General features: G+C 42.8%; 1 protein-coding gene across 1 annotated transcript in view; it reads left to right on the top strand.

Moving 5' to 3' along the window:
- LOC122565549 overlaps window positions 1-6,194 on the top strand; it is a 121,549-nt gene extending 115,355 nt beyond the window's left edge. The window contains exon 10 of the mRNA XM_043721602.1: window positions 6,096-6,194. Coding sequence (XP_043577537.1) covers window positions 6,096-6,194 — 99 coding nt within the window. The remainder of the gene's footprint in view (window positions 1-6,095) is intronic.
- Window positions 6,195-21,575: the final 15,381 nt, after the last annotated feature.

Raw genomic sequence — 21,575 nt, 5'->3', positions numbered from 1 at the left:
TAGACCAAGTCTATAGTGGGATCAAGAGCTCGGTGGCACTGGAAGTCAGTGAGATGCAAGTGCAGCTTAGAGTACTATTGAGAATCCATTTTCATCACTTTACTGATGATTGAGAGTAGACATAATTCAGTGATTAACTGGTTTGGATTTGTACATCTTTTTGTGCACACGAACTGCCTGAGCAATTTTCCATATTATCAAATAGATGACAGTGTTGTAGCTATATTGAAATAGTTTTGTTGGGCTGAAAAATGTGTTGCTGGAAAAGTGCAGCAGGTCAGGCAGCATCGTGCTGCGCTTTTCCAGCAACACATTTTTCAGCTCAGATCTCCAGCATCTGCAGTCCTCACTTTCTCATAGTTTTGTTGGGGCAGGGCTAATTATGAAGCATGTCTTTACCCTGGAATAATGGATCATCAGGAGAAAGTGAGGACTCCAGATGCTGGAGATCCAAAGTTGATAAGTGTAGCACTGGAAAAACACAGCCAGTCCGGCAGCATCGAAGAAGCAAGAGAGTCGACGTTTCGGGCATAAGCCATAAGGCATTCTGGATGAAAGGTTTATACCTGAAACATTGATTCTCCTGGTCCTCAGATGCTGCCTGATCTGCTCTGCTTTTCCAGTGCCACACTTTTCGATAATGGATCATCACCACTGTCAGATAGACTATACATTTTGCAAAGGCTGGAGATGGAGACAATGCACACCACTGACTTGGGCAATCACTAGCTACCACTTCGGTGCTGAAGAGAGTGGATTGGCAGTGATAGGCTGTGTTGGAAAAAGCAGCTGAGGGAATGATAAAACCATAAGACAAAGAAGTGGAAGTAAGGCCATTCGGCCCATCAATTCCACTCCGCCATTTAATCATGGCAGGTGGGCATTTCAACTCCACTTGCCCGCACTCTCCCTGTAGCCCTTAATTCCTTGTGGGATCGAGAATTTATTAATCTCTGCCTTGAAGATATTTAACGTCTCGGCCTCCATTGTGCTCTGTAGCAATGAATTCCACAGGCCCACCACTCTCTGGTTGAAGAGATGTCTCCTCATTTCTGTTCGAACTGCAGACTGAACTCTACCATATTATGATTGCTGCCTCCTAAGTGTTCCCTTACTTTATGATCTTTTATAAAGTCTGGCTCATTGCATAACACTAAGTCCAGAATACCCTGCTCCCTTGTGGGTTCCATCACAAGCTGTTCCAAAAAGTTATCCTGTAAGTATTCCATGAATTCCATTTCTTTGGATCCACCGGCAACATTATTCACCCAGTCAGCTTGCATATTGAAGTCTCCTATGATCACTGTGACCTTGCTTTTCTGGCATGCCCTATCTATTTCCTGGTACATCTTGCACCCCTGGTCCTGACCACTGTTAGGAGGTCTGTATCTAACTCCCATTATGTTTTCTTTTGCCTTTGTGGTTCCTCAACTCCACCCACACAGACTCCACATCATCTGACCCTATGTCATTTCAGTGCCATAGATTTATTTCCATTCTTAACTAACAAGACAACCCTGTCCCCTCTGCCCACTTCCCTGTCTTTTCAATAAGTTGTAAATCCTTGGATGTTTAACTGCCAGCACTGAACCCCCTGCAACCACGCCTCTGTGATGCCTGCCACATCATAATCATTCATGATGGTTTGTGCCGTTAATTATCTACTTGTTACAAATACTACATGCATTCAGGTAAAGCGCCTTAATGCTAATTTTCTTATCCTCATGTTTTCTAACCTCTCTAAGTAATATGTCTTAAGTTATCCTTCCTTTTTGCTTCATCCCTAGTCTGCCTTGAACTTAAACCCTGTACACATGCTACCCTGCTGCTTATCTTTCTACCTGACTCCATACTCCCTTTCCCTTCCCCCCAACTCACAATTTTAAAGTCCTAGTGACCACCCTATTTAGCCTTTTCACTAGAACCACTGGTTCCAGATCGGTTCAGGTGGAGACTGTCCCATCGGTACAGATCCCACTGGTTCTAAAACTGACACCAATGTCCCATGAAATGGAATACCTCTTTCCCACACCAATCTCTTAGCCACGAGTTTACTTCCCTAACTTTGTTATCCCTATGCCAATTTGCACATGGCTCGGGCAGTAATCCAGAGATTAAGACACTTGAGGGACTGTTCTCCAATTTCCTTCCTAGTGCTTGCTAATCCCCAAACAGGTCCTTCTTCCTAGCCTTGCCTATGTTGTTAGTGCCAACGTGGACCACACCAACTGGATCTTCTCCTTCTCGCTCCAATGTCCTTTCAAGTCAGCCAGGGATGTCCTGCACCCTCGCACCGGGCAGGCAACATGCCATACGGGACTCCCGATCCGGCTCACAAAGGATACTATCTGTCCCCCTAATTATAGAATCACCTATAACAGCTACTTGTCTTTTTACTCTCCCCTCTTTAATGGCCTTCTGCACCATGGTGCCATAGTCAGCTGGTTCATCCTGTCCACAGCCCTTTTCCTCATCCGTTCAGGGAGCAAGAATCTCATACTTGTTGGACAAGGTCAAGGGCTGAGGCTCCTCCACTCCTGAACTCAGAATCCTCTTACCTCCCTCACTTACAGTCACACCCTGCTGTCTCTGATCACTAATTGAATTTGAATTACTTAATCTACCGGGTGTGACTGCCTCCTGAAACAAAACGTCCCGGTAACTGTCCCCTTCCTGGATGTGCCGTAATGGTTCGAAGCTCAGATTCCAGATCATCAATTCTGATCCGGAGTTCTTGCTGCAGATGTGGTCACTGCCGTTCACAATGGGATTAGCCAGCTCCCATATCATACAGCTACAGCACATCACCTGTCCAGGCATCTCTACTTATTAATTTGTATAATGGCCGCTGCCCAAATATATACCCGACAGCCCTCTGCTCATGGCTGTGGCATCTCCCTAAGCTGCTTTTTTAAAAATGTTTCTTGCGCTTTTCCTTTCTGGCAACCCTCGGTTCTCCCTGCCTTCTCTCCTCGCCGCATTGTAAAAATGGAGGCCCGACTCCCGAGATAAGTCCCTATTTCAGTGTGAAAACTTACCCATCCCAGTAGCCCTCGGTTCTCTCCGCCCTCTCTCATTGCAGCTCTGTACAAATGGAGGACAGACTCCTGAGGTAAGTCCATTTTTAAGTTGGAAAACGTACCCTTCCTGGGAGTACTCAATTCTCATTGTCATTATTGTTCAGGCACGAACCAGTGGACACTGTAACAAAGCAGCATAGAATCATAGAGATGTACAGCATAGAAACAGACCCTTTGATCCAACCCGTCCATGTCCCAACCCAATATAGTCCCACCTGCCAGCACCCAGCCCATATCCCTCCAAACCCTTCCTATTCCTATACCCATCCAAATGCCTCTTAAATGTTGCAATTGTACCAGTCTCCACCACTTCCTCTGGCAGCTCATTCCATACCCGTACCACGCTCTGCATGAAAGAGTTGCCCCTCAGGTCTCTTTTATATGTTTCCCCTCTCACCCTAAACGTATGCCCTCTAGTTCTAGACTCCCCAACCCCAGGGAAAAGACTTTGCCTATTTACCCTATCCATGCCCCTCATAATTTTGTAAACCTCTATAAGGTCACCCCTCAACCTCTGATGCTCCAGAGAAAACAGCCCCAGCTTGTTCAGCCTCTCACTATAGCTCAAATCCTCCAACCCTGGCACACCCTTGTAAATCTTTTCTGAACCCTTTCAAGTTTCACAACATCTTTCCGATAGGAAGGAGACCAGAATTGCATGCAATATTCCAACAGTGGCTTAACTAATGTCCTGTACAGCCGCAACATGACCTCCCAACTCCTGTTCTCAATACTCTGACCAATAAAAAAAACATACCAAACACCTTCTTCACTACCCTATCTACCTGCAACTCCACCCTCAAGGAGCTACGAACCTGCACTCCAAGATCTCTTTGTTAAGCAACACTCTCTAGGACCCCACCATTAAGTGTATAAGTCCTGCTAAGATTTGCCCTCCCAAAATGCAGTACCTTGCATTTATCTAAATTAAACTCCATCTGCCACTTCTAAGCCCATTGGCCCATCTGGTCAATATCCTGTTGTAATCTGAGGTAGCCCTCTTCGCTGGCCACAACACTTCCAATTTTGGTGTCATTTGCAAACTTACTAACTGTACCTCTTCTCGCATCCAAATCATTTATGTAAATGACAAAAAGTAGAGGACCCAGCACCGATCCTTGTGGCACTCCATTGGTCACAGGCCTCCAGTCTGAAAAACAACCCTCCACCACCAACCTCTGTCTTCTACCTTTGAGCCAGTTCTGTATCCAAATGGCTAGATCTCCCTATATTCCATGAGATCTAACCTTGCTAATCAGCCTCCCATGGGGAACCTTGTTGAACACCTTACTGAAGTCCATATAGATCACATCTACCGCTCTGCTCTCATCAATCCTCTTTGTTACTTCTTCAAAAAAAACTCAATCAAGTTTGTGAGACATTCCTAATCCCCTTGTGAGGGTGATGGTGTGCCACTTCTTTATCCTGCTGCTGTCCATTCAAGTTGGTCCATCCATAGTATTGTTAAGGAGGTAATTCCAGGGGATTTTGATAATTAAGGAAATGGAATTTCATTTCTAAGTCAGAATGGAATATGAAATGAAGGGGAAACCCGGGTCTCGAGCGCTGTGAGGCAGTAGTGCTAACCACTGTGCCACCGTGCCGCCCACTATTTCATTTCTAAGTCAGAATGGAATATGAAATGAAGGGGAATTTGCAGGTGGTGTCAACACGGATCTTCTGCTCTTATTCTTCTGCATTGCAAAAGTTATGTGTCAGGTGCTGTTGAAGGAAGCTTGCCAAATTGTTTTGGGCACAGTACACCTGCAGCCATGATACATAATGGAGGAAGTAAATGTCTAAACTGATGGTGCACCAGTAAAGCAGCCTGCTTTATCCTGTTTGAGTGTTGCTGGAGTATTATAGTTAGGTATGTTTAACTCTTACTTTACTGTGCTTTAATATATGTACATTGAGGTTTTAAATCCTTAGATTTGAAATGTTTTCCTTTTATTACTGTTCTTATTCATTTTAACCATATATGCTCTTTATTCTCCTAATCCTCAAAGCCTATTTCACTTTCCAAAGCTTATTGTTCCTTTCCCAAATCTTATTAATTTAAACGTTGCACACCTTCAAATACCTGCAAATGTTTGGTTGCAACCTTCTTCACTTGTCAGCTGTCCCAACAGTACATGGCTGTGTGGAGATTTCACATTCTCCCCGTGTATGACAGTTTTTGTCAGGTGGTCCAGTTTCCTCCCACAGCCTAAAAATGTGCAGGTTAGGTGAATTGGCCATGGCAAAGTGTTTGTAGTGTCTAGGGATGTGCAGGCTAGCTGGTAAATGCTGATAAACACTGGGTTATGGGATAGAGAAGAAGGCTGGGTTTGGAGAGTCAATGCAGACTTGATGGGCTGAATAGCCTCTTTTCGCACTAAAGGAATTCTGTGAGCCTATGATCCTATTGAGGAATTCTGAATCATTCTACATCCATCTTATGTTGTATTTAATGGGCCACTTATGTTCCCCACCCTCATTGCTAGCTACAATGTCAGTGGGGAGCCTGTTCACAAATCCAATAACACTCCAGCAAGAATTTAATGTTGGAAGCACCATTAATTGTGTTAAGATGTGACTTCTGCCCCCATTTCAGAAAGCCGATGGCTGAGTGGAATGGACCATGTTCTCAATTCCCATGTGAACATCAATTACCAGCTAGTTCACTTACATCCTTGAAGACATTTGTTCTATATTTTTTCACTCACTTCAGAAATATTATCAATGAGTGGTTTCTGCCATTCTGAGCACTGAAAATTTCTGGTTGTTTCAAAGAAAGCATTAAGAAAAAACTTCTTGAATCTTTTTGTTGCTAAACCAGCAATTAATATTGTTGATTGTACAACCTGTAATTTTAAAAAAATGTCTTTATTCATATAGATTAAACAAATCAACTTTCCGCTATTTGGACTAATAATGTTTGACAAAAATGGAGATCTAGTTGTAGTTGAGCCCAAAAATGGTTACTTTGATGGCATCTTTGACTTCCTTCTCTGTGTTATTTCAATCAACCAGGCTATTAGCAACATGCCAGAGGCTCTGGAAGAATGTATGGTAAGTACTAGTAAGTCAGTGTTAATCCTGATGTTTGTGTTGGGAATTGAGCATAATTGACATGGACCGAGTACAGTAGCGCCTCAACTTACGAACTTAATCCGTTCCGGGACCCGGTTTGTAAACCGAAAAGTTCGCAAATTGAATCAATTTTTCCCATTGTTCGGATAGCGTAAGAATGCTTGGACGTAGCAACGAACGCTGTTCACAGCGCACGGGCCAAAGACGAACTGAATGAGATCACGCGGGGCCCGAGAGCTTTTGCGTTCAACAAGCGCGTAGCAAAGCAGAACAATGAAGCAAGCATTTATGTACAATCCTGTTCGTAAACCGATTTGTTCGTGAACAGAGTCGTTCGTATGTCGAGGCGCTACTGTTCTGATTAATTGACAGAAAATAAAGAATTGGAATAAACAGGTCATTTTAACATTGCTCGAATTTAACCAGTCAGATTCTGAAGGGACCAAATGTAACACAACTATTAACAATCTATATTAATGGTTGGAATCTTGTGGTACCGTTGGCAGTAAGAATCATGGCAGTGGGAGTTCTTAACTGTTCGGGATAAAATGTCATTCAGGTATTAGGTTGTGGCAGATTGAAGATAGATTGAGCTTCTTGCTGCAAAGCAGCAGGAACTTATAATGCATCAACTTGTCATGCACATACACTAATGTTACCCAAAAGGAGTACTGAAACCTTTTACCCAGGTATTCTTCCCTTGTGTGACAGACAAAAGGCAGGGAGTCTACTCTGATTTTAACTAAACAAACCCTTCGTTATTAGCTCTTTAGATATCAATATAAAACATATATTTGTTGCGACATTTCCTTCTTACTTCATCTAACTTAACCTCACAGTAACTCACTTCATTTAACTTCATTTTACTTTAACTTAATTCATATTTAACTCCAACTCTAATTTTAACTCTATTAATTTTGGCTTTAAACAAATACTACCCTGATTTGAGTAAAGTGGCCAACTCTGCTTTTGTTGTAGATTTTGCCTTGTGGTTCTTTGACTCTCTGAAATAAATTCAGGGCATGTGCTTCTCAAATGTCGGTCTCAAGGGCTGACTCCTGCAAAATCCTTCGTGCTGGTAACTTTCATTCCAAAATGTACTCATTTTTTCAGAAATTTCTCTGGCACTCAGCCAATGAATTGACCAAACCTGATCACAGTGTTTGATTTCAGCCAATGGAGTTTACTAGTAAACATCTCCCAAAAAAAGTCACATATCATAACTGTATATAAGATAATAATGGTGACAGTATATCTAGCAGACAACCATATAATCTCCCTTATCCAGTGGGGAGGGATGCGGGCAGGTCAGAGGATCTCCTTGTTGGTCTGCTCCTGGGCCTGACCAGGGTGGCAGTAAACAGGTACAGGCAGCGGGGTATGGAGGGGATCATTTCTGCTGACTGCCTGCACCTCTTTTGCCGTTATGTTCAAACTCGGGTCTCATTGGAGAGGAAGCACACAGTATCCACCGATACTCTCGATGCCTTTAGGGAAAGATAGGCACCCAGGGTGATGGAGTGCCTTGCTTCCCTTCCAATTTTATTTTGATTTAGCTCCTGTCCTCCCCTTCATTTTCTTCATGTAAGCATTGCTGTCTGTGCTTTGCTTGTTACTGGGTGACTGGCCACATGGATGTTTTGGTGGCGAAATATTGAATAAAGTTTTTTGCACAATGGTGTCTTTACTGAGTCACTGCACATGCATACAAGCAACAAGTGTTGGAGGGGAAAAAAATAAGCACTACTGCTGTGAAGTGGTACTATAGGGGAGAAAAAATAACCTCCCTTACTTGGTCAACACGGGAAAGTGTAGATCACTGTTTAAGGACAAGTTCCAATATATCCTGGCTACAGTTTTAACCTAGGTCAGAGTTTAAACTAGTTTGATCAACGTTCCCAGCAGGCTTGATTATAGCTGAAGTTACTGCAAAGAGGCCAGTATCCCGACAACAAGTCACTCTTCATTTTCGTGCGTACAGTACACGGTCTCTAACCAGCCAGCTGAAAACCTGTCCTTCGAATGAGGATCTCTGAACCTCTTGCTTATATCTGTCAGCCAGTGTTCCCTGATTAACCCAGGTAAACAACATCATTTCAGTGAGACCCATCTGACCCTCGTTCCAATCACTATACCCTTTCCCACTAAGTCTGGGGATGTAGATCTGTTGTTTCTCTTGTAGCTTCTCCAGGGACATTTTCACCTCAGGTCCGGGTCTCCGACTCTAACTCGTTTACGGGTGATGTATACTGGACTGTAGCCTGTCTCTTGTGCCCAAAGCGTCATGGGAGAGTTTCCTTCTCTACTTCAGGCACTAATGGTATCGAGACCACAGCCTTCTCAGATTTCTTTGACACAAGATAGAGGTGGAAAACCCATGGTTGCTGACAGGCTTTCTGCCAGTTCTGAGGGGGTAGGTTTTGCTCCTGCCCGTTTGTGATGTAGCAGCTTTCATATGATCCACATGTTTGGTCAGAACCGCCTCACCTATCTGAACTTTGTCGAGGAGGCAAGTGGCCTTGGTAAATCGAGTGAATCCGTAGAATGTTTCTTTAAGCCTTCCTTCAATGTTTGGACTGCTGTTCTTACCAGATCATTGGACAATGGATAGTATGGAGCTATGAAATGTGCCAAATTCACTTTATGAAATACTTGAAATCTCTGCTGGTGAATGATGTCCCATTACCTCTAATCAATATTTCTGGGAGTCTGTTTATTGCAAATGATGCTTGCAGGTTTTCAATCATCATTTCTGAGTTTGCCAAATGAACTCTATGTCCATGCAATCACTTTGAATGACCAGGGCGATTGAGCCCATGAAAGGACCGGCATAGTTGACGTGTAACTGAGTCCAAGGTTTACCTGGCCATTCCCATGAGCATGACGGTGCTGCTGGTGGGAGTTTCTGTCCTTGTTGGCACTCTGGGCACTGCCCCACCAACACAGCTATGTCAGCATCCAATCCTGGACATTAGATGTAACTTATTGCCAAAATTTTCATTTTGGGGTAACCCCTGGATGACCCTGTTTCAGTCAGTCAGTATCTGGTGGTGGCCTTTACTCAGGATAATCACTCTTGTTCCTCATAGTAGTATGCTGTCTTGTACGTCTGGTCTGGTCTCACTTGGTCCAGAAAGGCTTCAATCCTGGTTGTGATGGTCCTTTCATTTCTCCCATCACCACCACTGTTTAGTTTTGCAAGTGAAATCTTTTTGAGTCCACAGTCTGATTTCATCCGCAGTGACTGGAAGGGGGTCCAGAAAGTTTAAAACCAGAATGAACTCTTCCAGGGCAGACACCACCATTGGTGTATCTGCCAGTGGGAGGCAGCTCAAGGTGTCCGCATTTGCGACTTGGACCCCTGGATGGTGTTCCAACTTGTAATTGTGCACACTGAGAATAAGGGCCCACTGCTCAATTCAACCAGAAGTCATGGGCGACATGACCTAGCCTTCTTTAAGTATCCTTAGCAGAGGTTTATGTTCCTTTATTATTACAAATTTATGTCCATAAAGGTATTGGTGGAACTTTCTCACCCCAAAACTGACCACCAAACCTTCCTTCTCTATCAGGGCATATTTGCATTTGGCATAACCAAACTTTAAGAAATCTACACTATTGGGCATTCCTCTCCATTGGGCCACCGTTAAGCCAACACTACTCCAATACCATATGGGGAGGCATTGCATGTCAGCATCATCTCTCGCTTGAGATCATAAGTGGGCCAACACCTCAGATGATGGTAGCTGCTTTTCACTCCCCTAAAAGGTACTTCTTAACTATGCGACCATTTTCAAGGCTGACCCTTTTTCAATAGCAGGTGCAAGGATGCCAATATGGGGGGCCCAAGCCTTTTACTACAATCAATGGTAACTGCACTAACTGCTTCTCGGTGGAGACCAGAACCAAAGTTGTACTCTTAGTGTGCAACTGTTTCCCATATATGTTCTCAGTCTGGCTAAGGTATTGCGCAAACCTAAGCATTGAAGTACAAAGCACAACTTGTTAAAGACTGGTTCTGTAACCACTGATGCAACTGTGCTTGTATTGATTTCCATGAGAACAGCTGACCATTTAACCAGACATTTATTCTGATTAGTTCTGATTTGGATGTTGCTAAAAATGTAACTGTTCTCAACCATATGTAAGTGGACTTTCCAGGGTGTGCACTCTTCTAGATACCGGCCTATGAGTTCTCTTACTCAAGTCAGGTCTTCCAGGATTCATTTAACGTCTTGAGTCGGCGTACAGGCAGCAACTGTAATGGCTTGCCAGCTTGGGTCATGAAGAACATCTTAGCCATTTTGCTTGGGGTATTTCTGTGGGCTGACCTAGGGTTCCTTTGCTCATGATATGCCCTGGCCCTGTGTAAGATTCAGTGATTGCCGACACTCAAGTGCTGTTCCCCAATTGCAGTCGAATAGGTAAGGGTGTCCATTTCCATTGGGATGCCCTGTCGCTCACATATTCCACTTGCCGCATTCTCTAATGTCAAAGCCAGTTGTAGTGCCTGTTTGAAGTCTGGTTGGTCTTAAGTTAATAGGTGCTTTTGCATGGTTAAACCATTAATCCCGTATACCAAATGGTTTCTCAGTATCTTGTTGAGGGTTACATGCCTCTGCCAGTCATCTTAACCTCATCAAAAATCCCAATATGGATTCCCCTTTTTCTTGAGCAGTTGAATAAAACTGATAGGGGACGGTGGGACCTCTATAAACAGGATGGTCTACACCTGAACCTGAGGGGAACCAGTATCCTTGGGGGGAGGTTTGAACTGGAGGAGGTATGGGGGTGTAATTTTCCATAACTAAATCCATCAACTCTTGAAAGGTGCCTCAGGAAAAGTTAGGCTCCTAAAAACTGAAAAGCAGTCAGAAAGATTACTCATTCCTTTTCATCTGCCCCAATGTCATTTGCCCAAAAAAACACCCTACAATCTTCCATATACCATGCCCAATCTTCAATGGCAGGATCAAATGAGTCAAGCTTCCCAAATAAAGGCATGATGCCAGAAATGCTTATCTGAACTCAAAGACTATTGCAAGTGAATTTTCTTCAGGAGCATACTGTTTTCTCTTAGTGCCACTGAAATAACTGCATAGATACCGGTACCCTGACCCCAAGTCACCCTTTATTTACATGTGCATAGTACATGGTCACTGACCAGCCAGCTCAGAACCGGGATCTCTGAACCTCCTGTTAATATCTGTCATCCATGGCACCCTGATTGGCCCTGGTTAACAACCCCAAACAGGGATCTCATAGTCAATCACTACAGTAGCTCTTAACCAGACTTGGAGCCACCTGACCATACGAAAACATACTTTTATCAGATTAAATGGTGCCTTTGCAATTAATTCTGGAGCAATAAAATATATATGCCTTAGATTCGCAACTGTTTAAAGGCCCCAGTGGCAGGACAGACCCAGTAGAGATTGTGGCCACAGTTGAAAGGGAATTGCTCTTATTACTGACCTCAGTTACGGCCTTCAAAACAGTTATTGGTTCAGCATGAGGAAAAGAGTCAAACGTGAGTTAACTAGCCCTTAGCTTTATTAATTTAGTTAAAACAGGCATGCAATTTATTAAGGAAAGGTTAAAACCATGCATTCACATAAGACTCAAATCTATGCACACACTCACTAGGTTTCTCTGATGTTCTCTGAGCAATCAAAGAATGTAAAGGCTAATACCTAATGTTCATGCTGGCCAGGCAATCTCTCAAGTCCTTCCTTATAGTCTGTAAGCTTCCAAGCAAAAGGTCCTCAACTTCAGTGAAGGTTGATCTCCGAAATTTTCTCTGCTGGCACATCTGCAATCCTTAATTTTTATCCTTATCTTCTCGAACTGTGCTGTTTTTTGCACATTGGTTCTAGTTCATGTAGCGTGCCTGTGTCTTTCTATGAAAGGCTCACCCCAAAGACATCATTGAGATTAACTCATTACTCTTCCACCAAATAAAGATTTACACCTTATGTCATTCCTTTGAGCTGACTTGGTTTGAGCTTGTTCCAGCCAGCACAAGACAATGGTTGAGGCTTGGGTAACTTGAGTTCACAAGCTGCTGTTTTTATGTGTGAGTAGCCCCTGACCAACACTCAGGAAGTCGTTGAGGGAGTGATCTTATAGAGGTTTATAAAATCATGAGGGGCGTGGATAGGATAAATAGACAAGGTCTTTTCCCTGAGGTGGGGGAGTCCAGAACTAGAGGGCATAGGTTTAGGGTGAGAGGAAAAAGATTTAAAAGGGACCTAAGGAGTAACTTTTTCACACAGAGGTTGGTGCGTGTATGGAATGAGCTGTCAGAGGAAGTGGTGGAGGCTGCTACAATTACAACATTTAAGAGGCATCTGGATGGGTATATAAATAGGAATGGTTTAGAGGGATATGGGCCATGTGCTGGCAAATGAGACTAGATTAGGTTAGGACATCTGGTCGGCATGGATGAGTTAGACCGAAGGATCTGTTTCCATGAATCAGGTCAACACAGGCAAGTTAACTTCCTGCTGATTACCACTGATCACACTTTCTCAGCAGATGAATCAATACTCCTTGGCGGCACAATGGCTCAGTGGTTAACACTGCTGCCTCGCAGCACCAGGGTCCCAGGTTCAATTCCAGCCTCGGGTGACTGTTTGGAGTTTGCATATTCTCCCCGTGTCTGCGTGGGTTTCCTCCGGGTGCTCCGGTTTCCTCCCACAGTCCAAAGATGTGCAGGATAAGTGAATTAGCCATGCTAAAATTGCCCATAGTGTTAGGTGCATTAGTCAGAGGGAAATGGGTCTGGGTGGGTTACTCTCCAGAGGGTTGGTGTGGACTTGTTAGGCTGAAGGGCCTGTTTCCACACTGTAGGGAATCTAATCCTCCATGTTGAACATCTGGAATGCAGAATGTCCTCTGAGTGGGTCTTAGTTTCCATCAAAAAGAGTGGCCCAACAACACAACTGCTGACCAAACTGCTTTAGTCCTAACAGATGTAACTGCTAGACTGAGTCTGCGATGGGTGGTAAGGGAACCAACACGAGGATAAAACATACTTGATGCCATCATCACCGATCTGCCTGCTGCAGATACATCTCTCCAGGACAACATCGGTAGAACTGGGTAGTGCCCTGCCTTTATGAATGCAAAATCCCATCTTCACATTAAGGTATCTATCATCGCACTGTGTGGCAATACCATCTGATTTTGAACAGATCTAATGACTCAAGAATGACATCAATGAACTCCTGTAGGTCATGAGCAACAGCAAAATTGTAACTAAACACAATCTGATCATTAAGTAGGGGATCAACGCTAATTTAAAGACGAGTATAAGAGGGCACACTGGAACAGCATTAGGATATCTAAAAATGACGTGTCAACCTGTGAAACTACAAAACAGGACTACTTAATGCCAGCATTATAAGCAACAAGTGATTAAAGAGCTAAGTGATTCAACAACCAACAGATCAAAATTAAATTCTACAGTCTTGCCACATTCAGTTGTAACTGAACAACTAACTGGAGGAGGCTGTACAAATATTCCAATCCTCAATAAAAATAAAAAGAATTCTGGATGCTGTACACCAGAAACAAAAGCAGAAATTGCTGGAAAAGCTCAGCAGGTCCAGCAGCATCTGTGAAGAGAAATCAGAGTTAACATTTCAGGTCAAGTGACCCTTCCTCAGAATTGTGCCCTCTGCATCCTCATATTAATAAATTTTGGGCATGACATGCCATTGAACTCTTCTTCAATCACCTTTGCCTCCATGCCCGTTTCTTTGGATAGGAATTTTCTCCCTGTCCCACAATCCACTTCATCCATCTCCAACACCCTTCCCCCCCACCTGGGACCACCACACTGGTCTTTTACCTGCATTCCATCTGCTCATCAAGGATAGTCAACGTGACATCGGTTGCCTCAATTTCTCTGCGCTCCACCCTCCTTTACCCATTCCAACCTACCGTCCCAGGAACTGACTGCACTCCATGCTCTTAGATCTAACCCTTACTTTGTAATTAAGCCTGCTGTAATTTGGCAGACCTCTACATTGCAGAGGCTGAATGTCAGCTCTCAGATGCCTCCTCCTATCTCCCCCGGTCTATGATCCCACGGTGAAACATCAGGCCATTGTGACAACTACGGTCACCAATCTCAATTCATCTGGTGATGTTTCCCACCACTGCGTACAAGCTGATAGTCCCCCAACCCCACACAGTTCACTTCTACGTTCTCCCCAAAATCGATAAACAGGACTACTTGGCAGACCCATTGTTTCTGCTTGTTCCCGCCCCACAGAACTCATTTCTTCTTACCTTGAATCAGCCTTTTCTCCCCTCATTCACTCTCTGCCCACTTACATCCACGATTCCTGATGCTTTACACCAGTTTCAGCATTTCCAGTTTGCGTGCTCCAACTGCCTTCTCTTTACAATGGATGTGCAATCACTTTACATGTCCATTCCCCTTCTTCCTGGAAGATAGGCCTGAGCTGTTCCCATCCAGCACCAGTCTCCTCTGCTTGCCTGAGCATGTCCTCACTCTGAACAACTTTTCTTTTAACTCCTCTCATTTTCTGCAGGTCAGAGGGGTGCCCATAGATACTCACACGGGCCCAATTATGCTTGTGTGTTTGTGGGCTACGTGGAACATTTCTTGATCCAGTCCTATTCTGCACCTCCACCCCGCCCCCGCAACAACTCTTTCTATGGCATATCGATGATTTCATCGGTGCTGTTTCCCTCACTTGTCCAGAATTGAAAACGTTTATCAATTTCACTTCCAGTTTCCACTCTGCTCTCACCTTCAACTGGACCATCTCTGACTCCTCACTTCCTTTCCTTCACATTTCTAGGGATAGGCTGGCCACCAATATTCAGTATAACTCACTGACTCTCATAGGTACCTTCGGTAAAAACCCACTACCCTTTTCCTGTAAATGCTTCATTCCGTCCTCCTAGTTCCTGCATCTCCATTGCACCTGTTCCAACAATGCCACCTTCAGCAAGGAAGCCTCCAAAATATCCATCTTCTTCCACAACCAAAGATTCCCCAGAACTATTGTTGACAGGGTCCTTAGCCAGGTTCTGAGGACCCGAAATATTAACTCTGATTTCTCTTCACAGGTGCTGCCAAATGTGCTGAGTTTTTCCAGCAATTACTGTTTTTGATTCCAATCCTCCATAAAGGTGGAGCCCAGCATTTCAGTGCAAAATGCTGGTTCCCTCCAGAGCTCCTTTGCTTCATAGTCTTCTACCAATTCTATCTACACTACATGATAGCAAAAAAACAGGTGGAGGGCTGGATATTGCAAAGGGTATGGGCCTGAAAATATTCTGGCAACATTATTGAATTCTTGTGCTCTAGAGCTTGCCACACACCTAGCCAAGGTAGAAAATTGCTTAGGTACATCCTGTACACAAAAAGCAGGAAGAATACAATCTGGTCAATTATCACTATCAATCTATTACTGATCATCATTAAAGTGATGAAAGGCATCATCAACTTGGCAGTATTTGCTTAACAATAACTTGCTTATTGCTGCTTGCTTTGGGTTCTGCAGGGACATTCAACTCAGCTTGGTTCAAACATGGACAAAAGAGCTGAAATCCACAGATGACATAAGAGTGACTGCCTTGACATCAAAAATCAAGACTGTAATTGACAAATTGTGATACCAAGGTGCTGTAGCAAAACTGGAGTCACTTGGGTTCAAGAGGAAAACAGGTTTGAGTCACATCTGGCACAAAGGAAGATAGCTGTGATTGTTGTAAGCCAGCCATTTCACTCCCAGAACATCACTACAGGCTTTCATTATAACCTTTGCTGTTTTGCTTTTTTAAAAATCATTTTGGTTGAAGTGTAAGCTAAGAATTGAAGGTGACCTTTAGACTATGAACAGCAGTGTTTTTTTAAAAAAAAGAACAAACAAACTACCATTTGTTTATAGAATCTGGCCTGGAAGTTAATTATCAGTTGATTCTTGTTCAAAGAACACTAGATGTTTTGCCTCTGCAGATGCTTTATGTTCACGTGTTGTCAGATGTTCAGATGTCAATAGTGGCCATCATAGAGAGGCTGGAGCCCCAACCAGTTTAAGAAAGAGAATTTTGAAAATAATAGAAAGAGGAACCAAAGTTTGAACTGTGTATTTTTTCTTAAAAGGATTGTGGCTGTGAAACATACAATGGTTCACTTGTTCTCTGGTTATTGTCCCTTTATCAACTTAATAAACATTCTGAGAATAGAATCTCAGTTATAAGAATTAAGTCAATATTTCTGAGAGCCTATTGGAAGCTATTTGCATTGACTCGTATCTTCAGAAACCAAGCAAGATATAATACCTTGTGCCTGTGATACCACACATTTTTGAAACTTTTAAATGATCTGGCCAGTTGCACCTCTTTAATTTTCTTTTCAATTTAACCCGTAATTCCTGAAGAAGGGCTTATGCCCGAAACGTCGATTCTCTTGTTCCCTGGATGCTGCCTGACCTGCTGTGCTTTTCCAGCAACACATTTTGAGCTCTGATCGCCAGCATCTGCAGTCCTCACTTTCTCCTTAATTCTGTATGTCTATCTGCCAATTTATGTGTGGATAAGAACTAGAATCAAAGAAGATTGGGTTTAAATCATCAACATTAATTAGATTGCCTTGTTGTTTAATTTTGTTCAGCTAAAGTTACTGTGTTAATAATAAAGTATTAATTCTTTAAGCTTTAAACTTGGTGCCTGTTTTCGATTATTAAAAAAAAGTCAGGTTAGGAATCATTGGACAGATTTAGGGTCATTGAATTTTACTGTGTTGTGAAAAAGGGATACAGAGAGGCTGATTTGGTTTGGCTATCTGTCTTCATGTCATACACTTAGGATAGTGCCCGAGGCTTAACCAACATCTGCTGCTTAATCAAATACCTTCCTTCTACCATTAGGTCAGAAGTGAGGATGTGTTCACTGATGAACACTGATGATTGCTTAATACGCAGCATTATTTATGGCTCTTCAGAAGCGGCACAATATCTAAACCTGGGATCACAAATGGCAAGTAATATTTATGTCATACAGGTTTCCAACAATGAACATCCCCACCAAAAGAGAATTTAACCATAGTCCTCTGACATCCAATAACATTATCATCATTGAGTCAACATTACTAACATTCTGGGGGTTACTATTGACTAGAAACTGAATTGGACTGGCCATATGCAGTGGCTACAAGAGCTGATCAGACAATATGATTTCTGCAAAAAATAATTCCCCAGTGCCTGTCCACTATCTACCATGCGCAAGTCAGGAGTGTGTTGAAACACTCTACTTGTCTGAACAAATGCATTTCCAAAATTTGCAAGAAGCTTGACACTATCCAAGATAAAGCAGCCTGCTTGATTGGCACCACACCCAACAAAATTCACTGCCTTCACCACTGGCATCAGTAGCACCACTGTGTACCGTCAACAAGATGGTCTACAGAAATTCATCAAGGGCTGCTTAGACTGCACCATCCAAATCTATGATCACTTTCATCACAAACAGCAATGGTGGCAGACATAAGGGAACAACATGACCTGTAGGTGACTTGAAAATAATATATCAATAGAAATGGATATGATATAGTTGGGATTACAGAAATGTGTCTGCGTGGTGACTAGGGATGAGACCTGAATATCTAAGCATATTAGTTTTTAAGAAGGACAGACAAAGATGCAAAGGAGATGAAGTAGCATGGCTGACTTTCATTTATAGAGTCAAACATAATCCCAAACTAAGTTAGTCCCGCCTACTTGCTCCTTGCCCCCGTATCCATCCAAGCCTTTCCTAATCATGTACTTATTTAGATTAGATTCCCTACAGTGTGGAAACAGGCCCATCGGCCCAACTAGTCCACACTGACCCTCCGAAGAGTAACTCACCCAGACCCATTCCCCCTGACTAATGCACCTAACTGTACGGTCAATTTAACATGACCAATTCACCTAACCTGCACATCTTTGGACTTATCCAAAAATATTTTAAATGTTCTAATTGTACCCACAGGCAACACTTCTTCAGGAGGTTCATTCCAAATGCAAACCACACTGTGTAAAAATTTGGTCCTCATCTTTTTTTAAGTCTCTCTCCTCTTACCTTAAAGTTGTGCCCCCAGTCCTGAAATCATACATCCTAGGGAAAAGACAATTACCATTAACTCTATCTATACTCCTCATTATTTTATAAACCTCTATAAGATCACATCTCAACTTCTTACGCTCTAGTGAAAAAAGTCCCAGCCTATCCAACCTTTCTTTATAACTCACTATCTCCTAGTTGCTGCAAACCTTCCATACCTGGTAAATCCTGGTAAATCTCTTCTGAACCCTCACCAGCTTATGAATATACTTTATATAACTGGGCGACCAGAACTGGACACTATTCCAGAAGAGGCCTCATCAGAAACAATTCTTCTGATGGGTACATAATGTAGGATTATATTACATTATTCTCATAAAAGATTTCCCTGAATTTAACAAGCTAATAAGTTTGCCAGGATCTGACAAAAGGGGAGCAAATAGAGGCAAAATGTTTCCACTATTCAATTTTCAAAAACGCAGTGTGAGCTTGAAATAAGATTGAAATGATACAGTTGGTGAGGATTTAAATGAGGCTGGAAGATTTCCATGATTAAGATGAATATCTCCACGAAAATCATGACCATGAAAGAGGTCCTGGGATTAAATATAACCAGTCTGGGTAAGGAAAAGAACAAAAGTAAACTCGAGAGCTAAGAATAACTTCAGAATGTTTCTGGGAGAATTGAATGCTTTGAATGTAAAGTGTAACCATGGAGTTGAAGAGATTTACTCATATTGAATGTCAAAAGGTAAAAATAGCTGTTAAGTTTGTTTAAGTGATTTAAAGTACAAGTTATCCATAGAAATTGTGCTTAGTCAATGCAGCTTTTAATATAAATATAAATTGCTGGAAAAGTTCAGCAGACCAGGCAGAATCTGTAGAGAGAATCGGAGTTTAATGTTTTGGGTCAAGTGGCCCTTCCTCAGAATGAGTTCCTCAGTTATGAGGAAAGGTCACTCAACCTGAAACATTAACTTTGATTCTTCCACAAGATGCTGCCTGACCTGTTGAGCTTTTCCAGCAATTTCTATTCGTGTCTCTGATTTAAAGCATTCACAGTTCTTTCAGTGTTTATTTAGCTTTTAATGTGTTTGTTGCATCAAAAGTTGTAAAACTTGAAAGTGTATGGTGTGATCCTTTAAGTGTGCCAGTGGGATTATAAATTTAATATTAAAAGTGATCAGTCTCTAAGGAATGCAAAACAAACTTAAAAAGTAATGGTGAGAGACTGGGAAATGTTTATGTTCAGAGACACTGGCAACCCCAGTACATGAATCAAAGAAAGTTAATATGCAATTATTGACAGCAATTTTGAAGGCAAACAATATATTGGCATTTCCTGTGAGGGAATGTATTATAAGAGTATATAATTCTTACTACATTAGTACATGGCATAAATCTTCTCTGCAGGCTTCTGAATGCCGTGTTTAGTCTCAAATGTGGAATAAAAACCTGTATTATGTGAGAAACAGTAACTCATGATGGAGTCTATGTGTCCACTAATGACTACCAGGCTACTTTCTCACCAGCCCCATGCTCCTCTCCTATTTATCTCTCAGTCCCCTTAATTCGTTCCCCCCACCCGGAATTTCCTGATGAAAGATTTATGCCCAAAACATAGATTCTCCTGCTCCTCGGATTCTGCCTGACCTGCTGCGCTTTTTCCAGCACTACACTTTTTGACTGTTATAGGAATCTGAGTGCAATGCCAGAATCAGACAAGAAGTCACCAGTAAGGTCCATCTCAATGTTGGGATCATCATGCTTCATTTTTATGCTTTTCACAAGTGGCATAATAAATTTCTCACAATGAATGGTGAGTTACCAATTCAGGGAATTATTGCTTGCTGAGTGCTTTGTTGATGGCATAATTACTATCTTGCCAAACCTACCAAAGAAGTCAGATATTGAGAAAGCTTGACATGGAAACTATAGTGGTTACATGAATGGATTCTGTTTATTGCTTGCTCTGAAATGCAGCTCAGGGCACGATCTAAAGGCACCAGGCAAAAGCATCAATTATCCATGGATATTGATATTTGGCATTTACCAACCTCTTGGGAACATCATGGTACCTCTCCGATACAATGGCAGAGCGCTGTGGAAGGACAGAATGCACTAGCAACTAGCATTGAAAGGCTGTATTCTCTGGTAATACAACTGCATTGCCCCTCCATGTGTCACACCTCCCCATCAAAGACATTGCTGAAAAACGCATTGACACGTATTCTTTTGGACCAAGAAGTGACAAAATAATATTGATGTAGAGCATAGAATTACCTGCAGCTCCCAGATCCCTGTACATACCCTGTTTTTCTAATTCCAGTTGATGCAGCTGACTCTCACTATAGACCTTAATCCATTAAACATTATCTGTGGTCCTAATGTGATTCTTGATGCTGTAGCAAGGCCATTTGGGGCTAGAGGTAGAGATGGACAACTAGATGTAAGTAAAAGTTAGTGACATTTACAAAAGTGTGCAAGATCGTGTGCTGTGCATCATCACCTGTGTCACTAAAATGTCCTCACCAGGTCTTCTCCCTTTCTCCCAGTATATCTTAGTTTGCTCCCTGGTTCTGCAGCAGGATAGTGAGCCTGCTGAGCACTGGAGCTGTTGATCCTGAAGGTTTGGTTGAGTAACCCCAGGGGTGCTTGTGTCTAAAAGAGCCAGGATTGCTGAGGGTTTTCTTGGCAGAGGTAAATTGATTCTCCTTGGCTTCATCTACCAAGGAGGGGACAAGCAAAGTGGAGGTGAAGGCTCAGGAACATCTAGAGTTCTGAGCAGAGATTTCTAAGTGCTGTGTGTGGTTTCTCCTCCATCTGGATGATCTGTGACACCGCCCTCTCTCCTTTTGAAGAAAGGGCACTTGGAGTGCATGTCATGTGTCCATCACTCCACTACCATGACTTCAGTCCTGAGGACTAATGCCTGTGAGGTGGATTGCAAGTGTGTATCTCTCATGCAAAGGGTGCTGGAATTGGCTTTCCAAAGAGGCGGACAAGAGGCACGAAATACCATCGCGTCTCATATACTATCTACTCTCCTGTTCCTCATGCATGGTAAAAACAATGACTGCAGCTGCTGGAAACCAGATTCTGGATCAGTGGTGCTGGAAGAGCACAGCAATTCAGGCCCTTGGATGCTGCCTGAATTGCTGTGCTGTTCCTCATGCATGTCAATCAAGTCACTGATTGTCAGTCTTATAGGGTCCTCTTCGGCTTGGGGCTGAGCGGATGCCTGGCCTCCAGAAACCTTCCGAATACCTGTGATTTGGATGTTTCTTCCTCAACTAGCTGTGGCGGTTTCATAATGAGGTGCCACCAGATTCT

Source organism: Chiloscyllium plagiosum, chromosome 31, assembly GCF_004010195.1.
Source record: "Chiloscyllium plagiosum isolate BGI_BamShark_2017 chromosome 31, ASM401019v2, whole genome shotgun sequence".
NCBI classification, from domain to species: Eukaryota; Metazoa; Chordata; class Chondrichthyes; order Orectolobiformes; family Hemiscylliidae; genus Chiloscyllium; species Chiloscyllium plagiosum.
The sequence above is the reverse complement of the archived record's forward strand: the minus strand, read 5'-3'. Positions and strand labels throughout refer to the sequence as shown.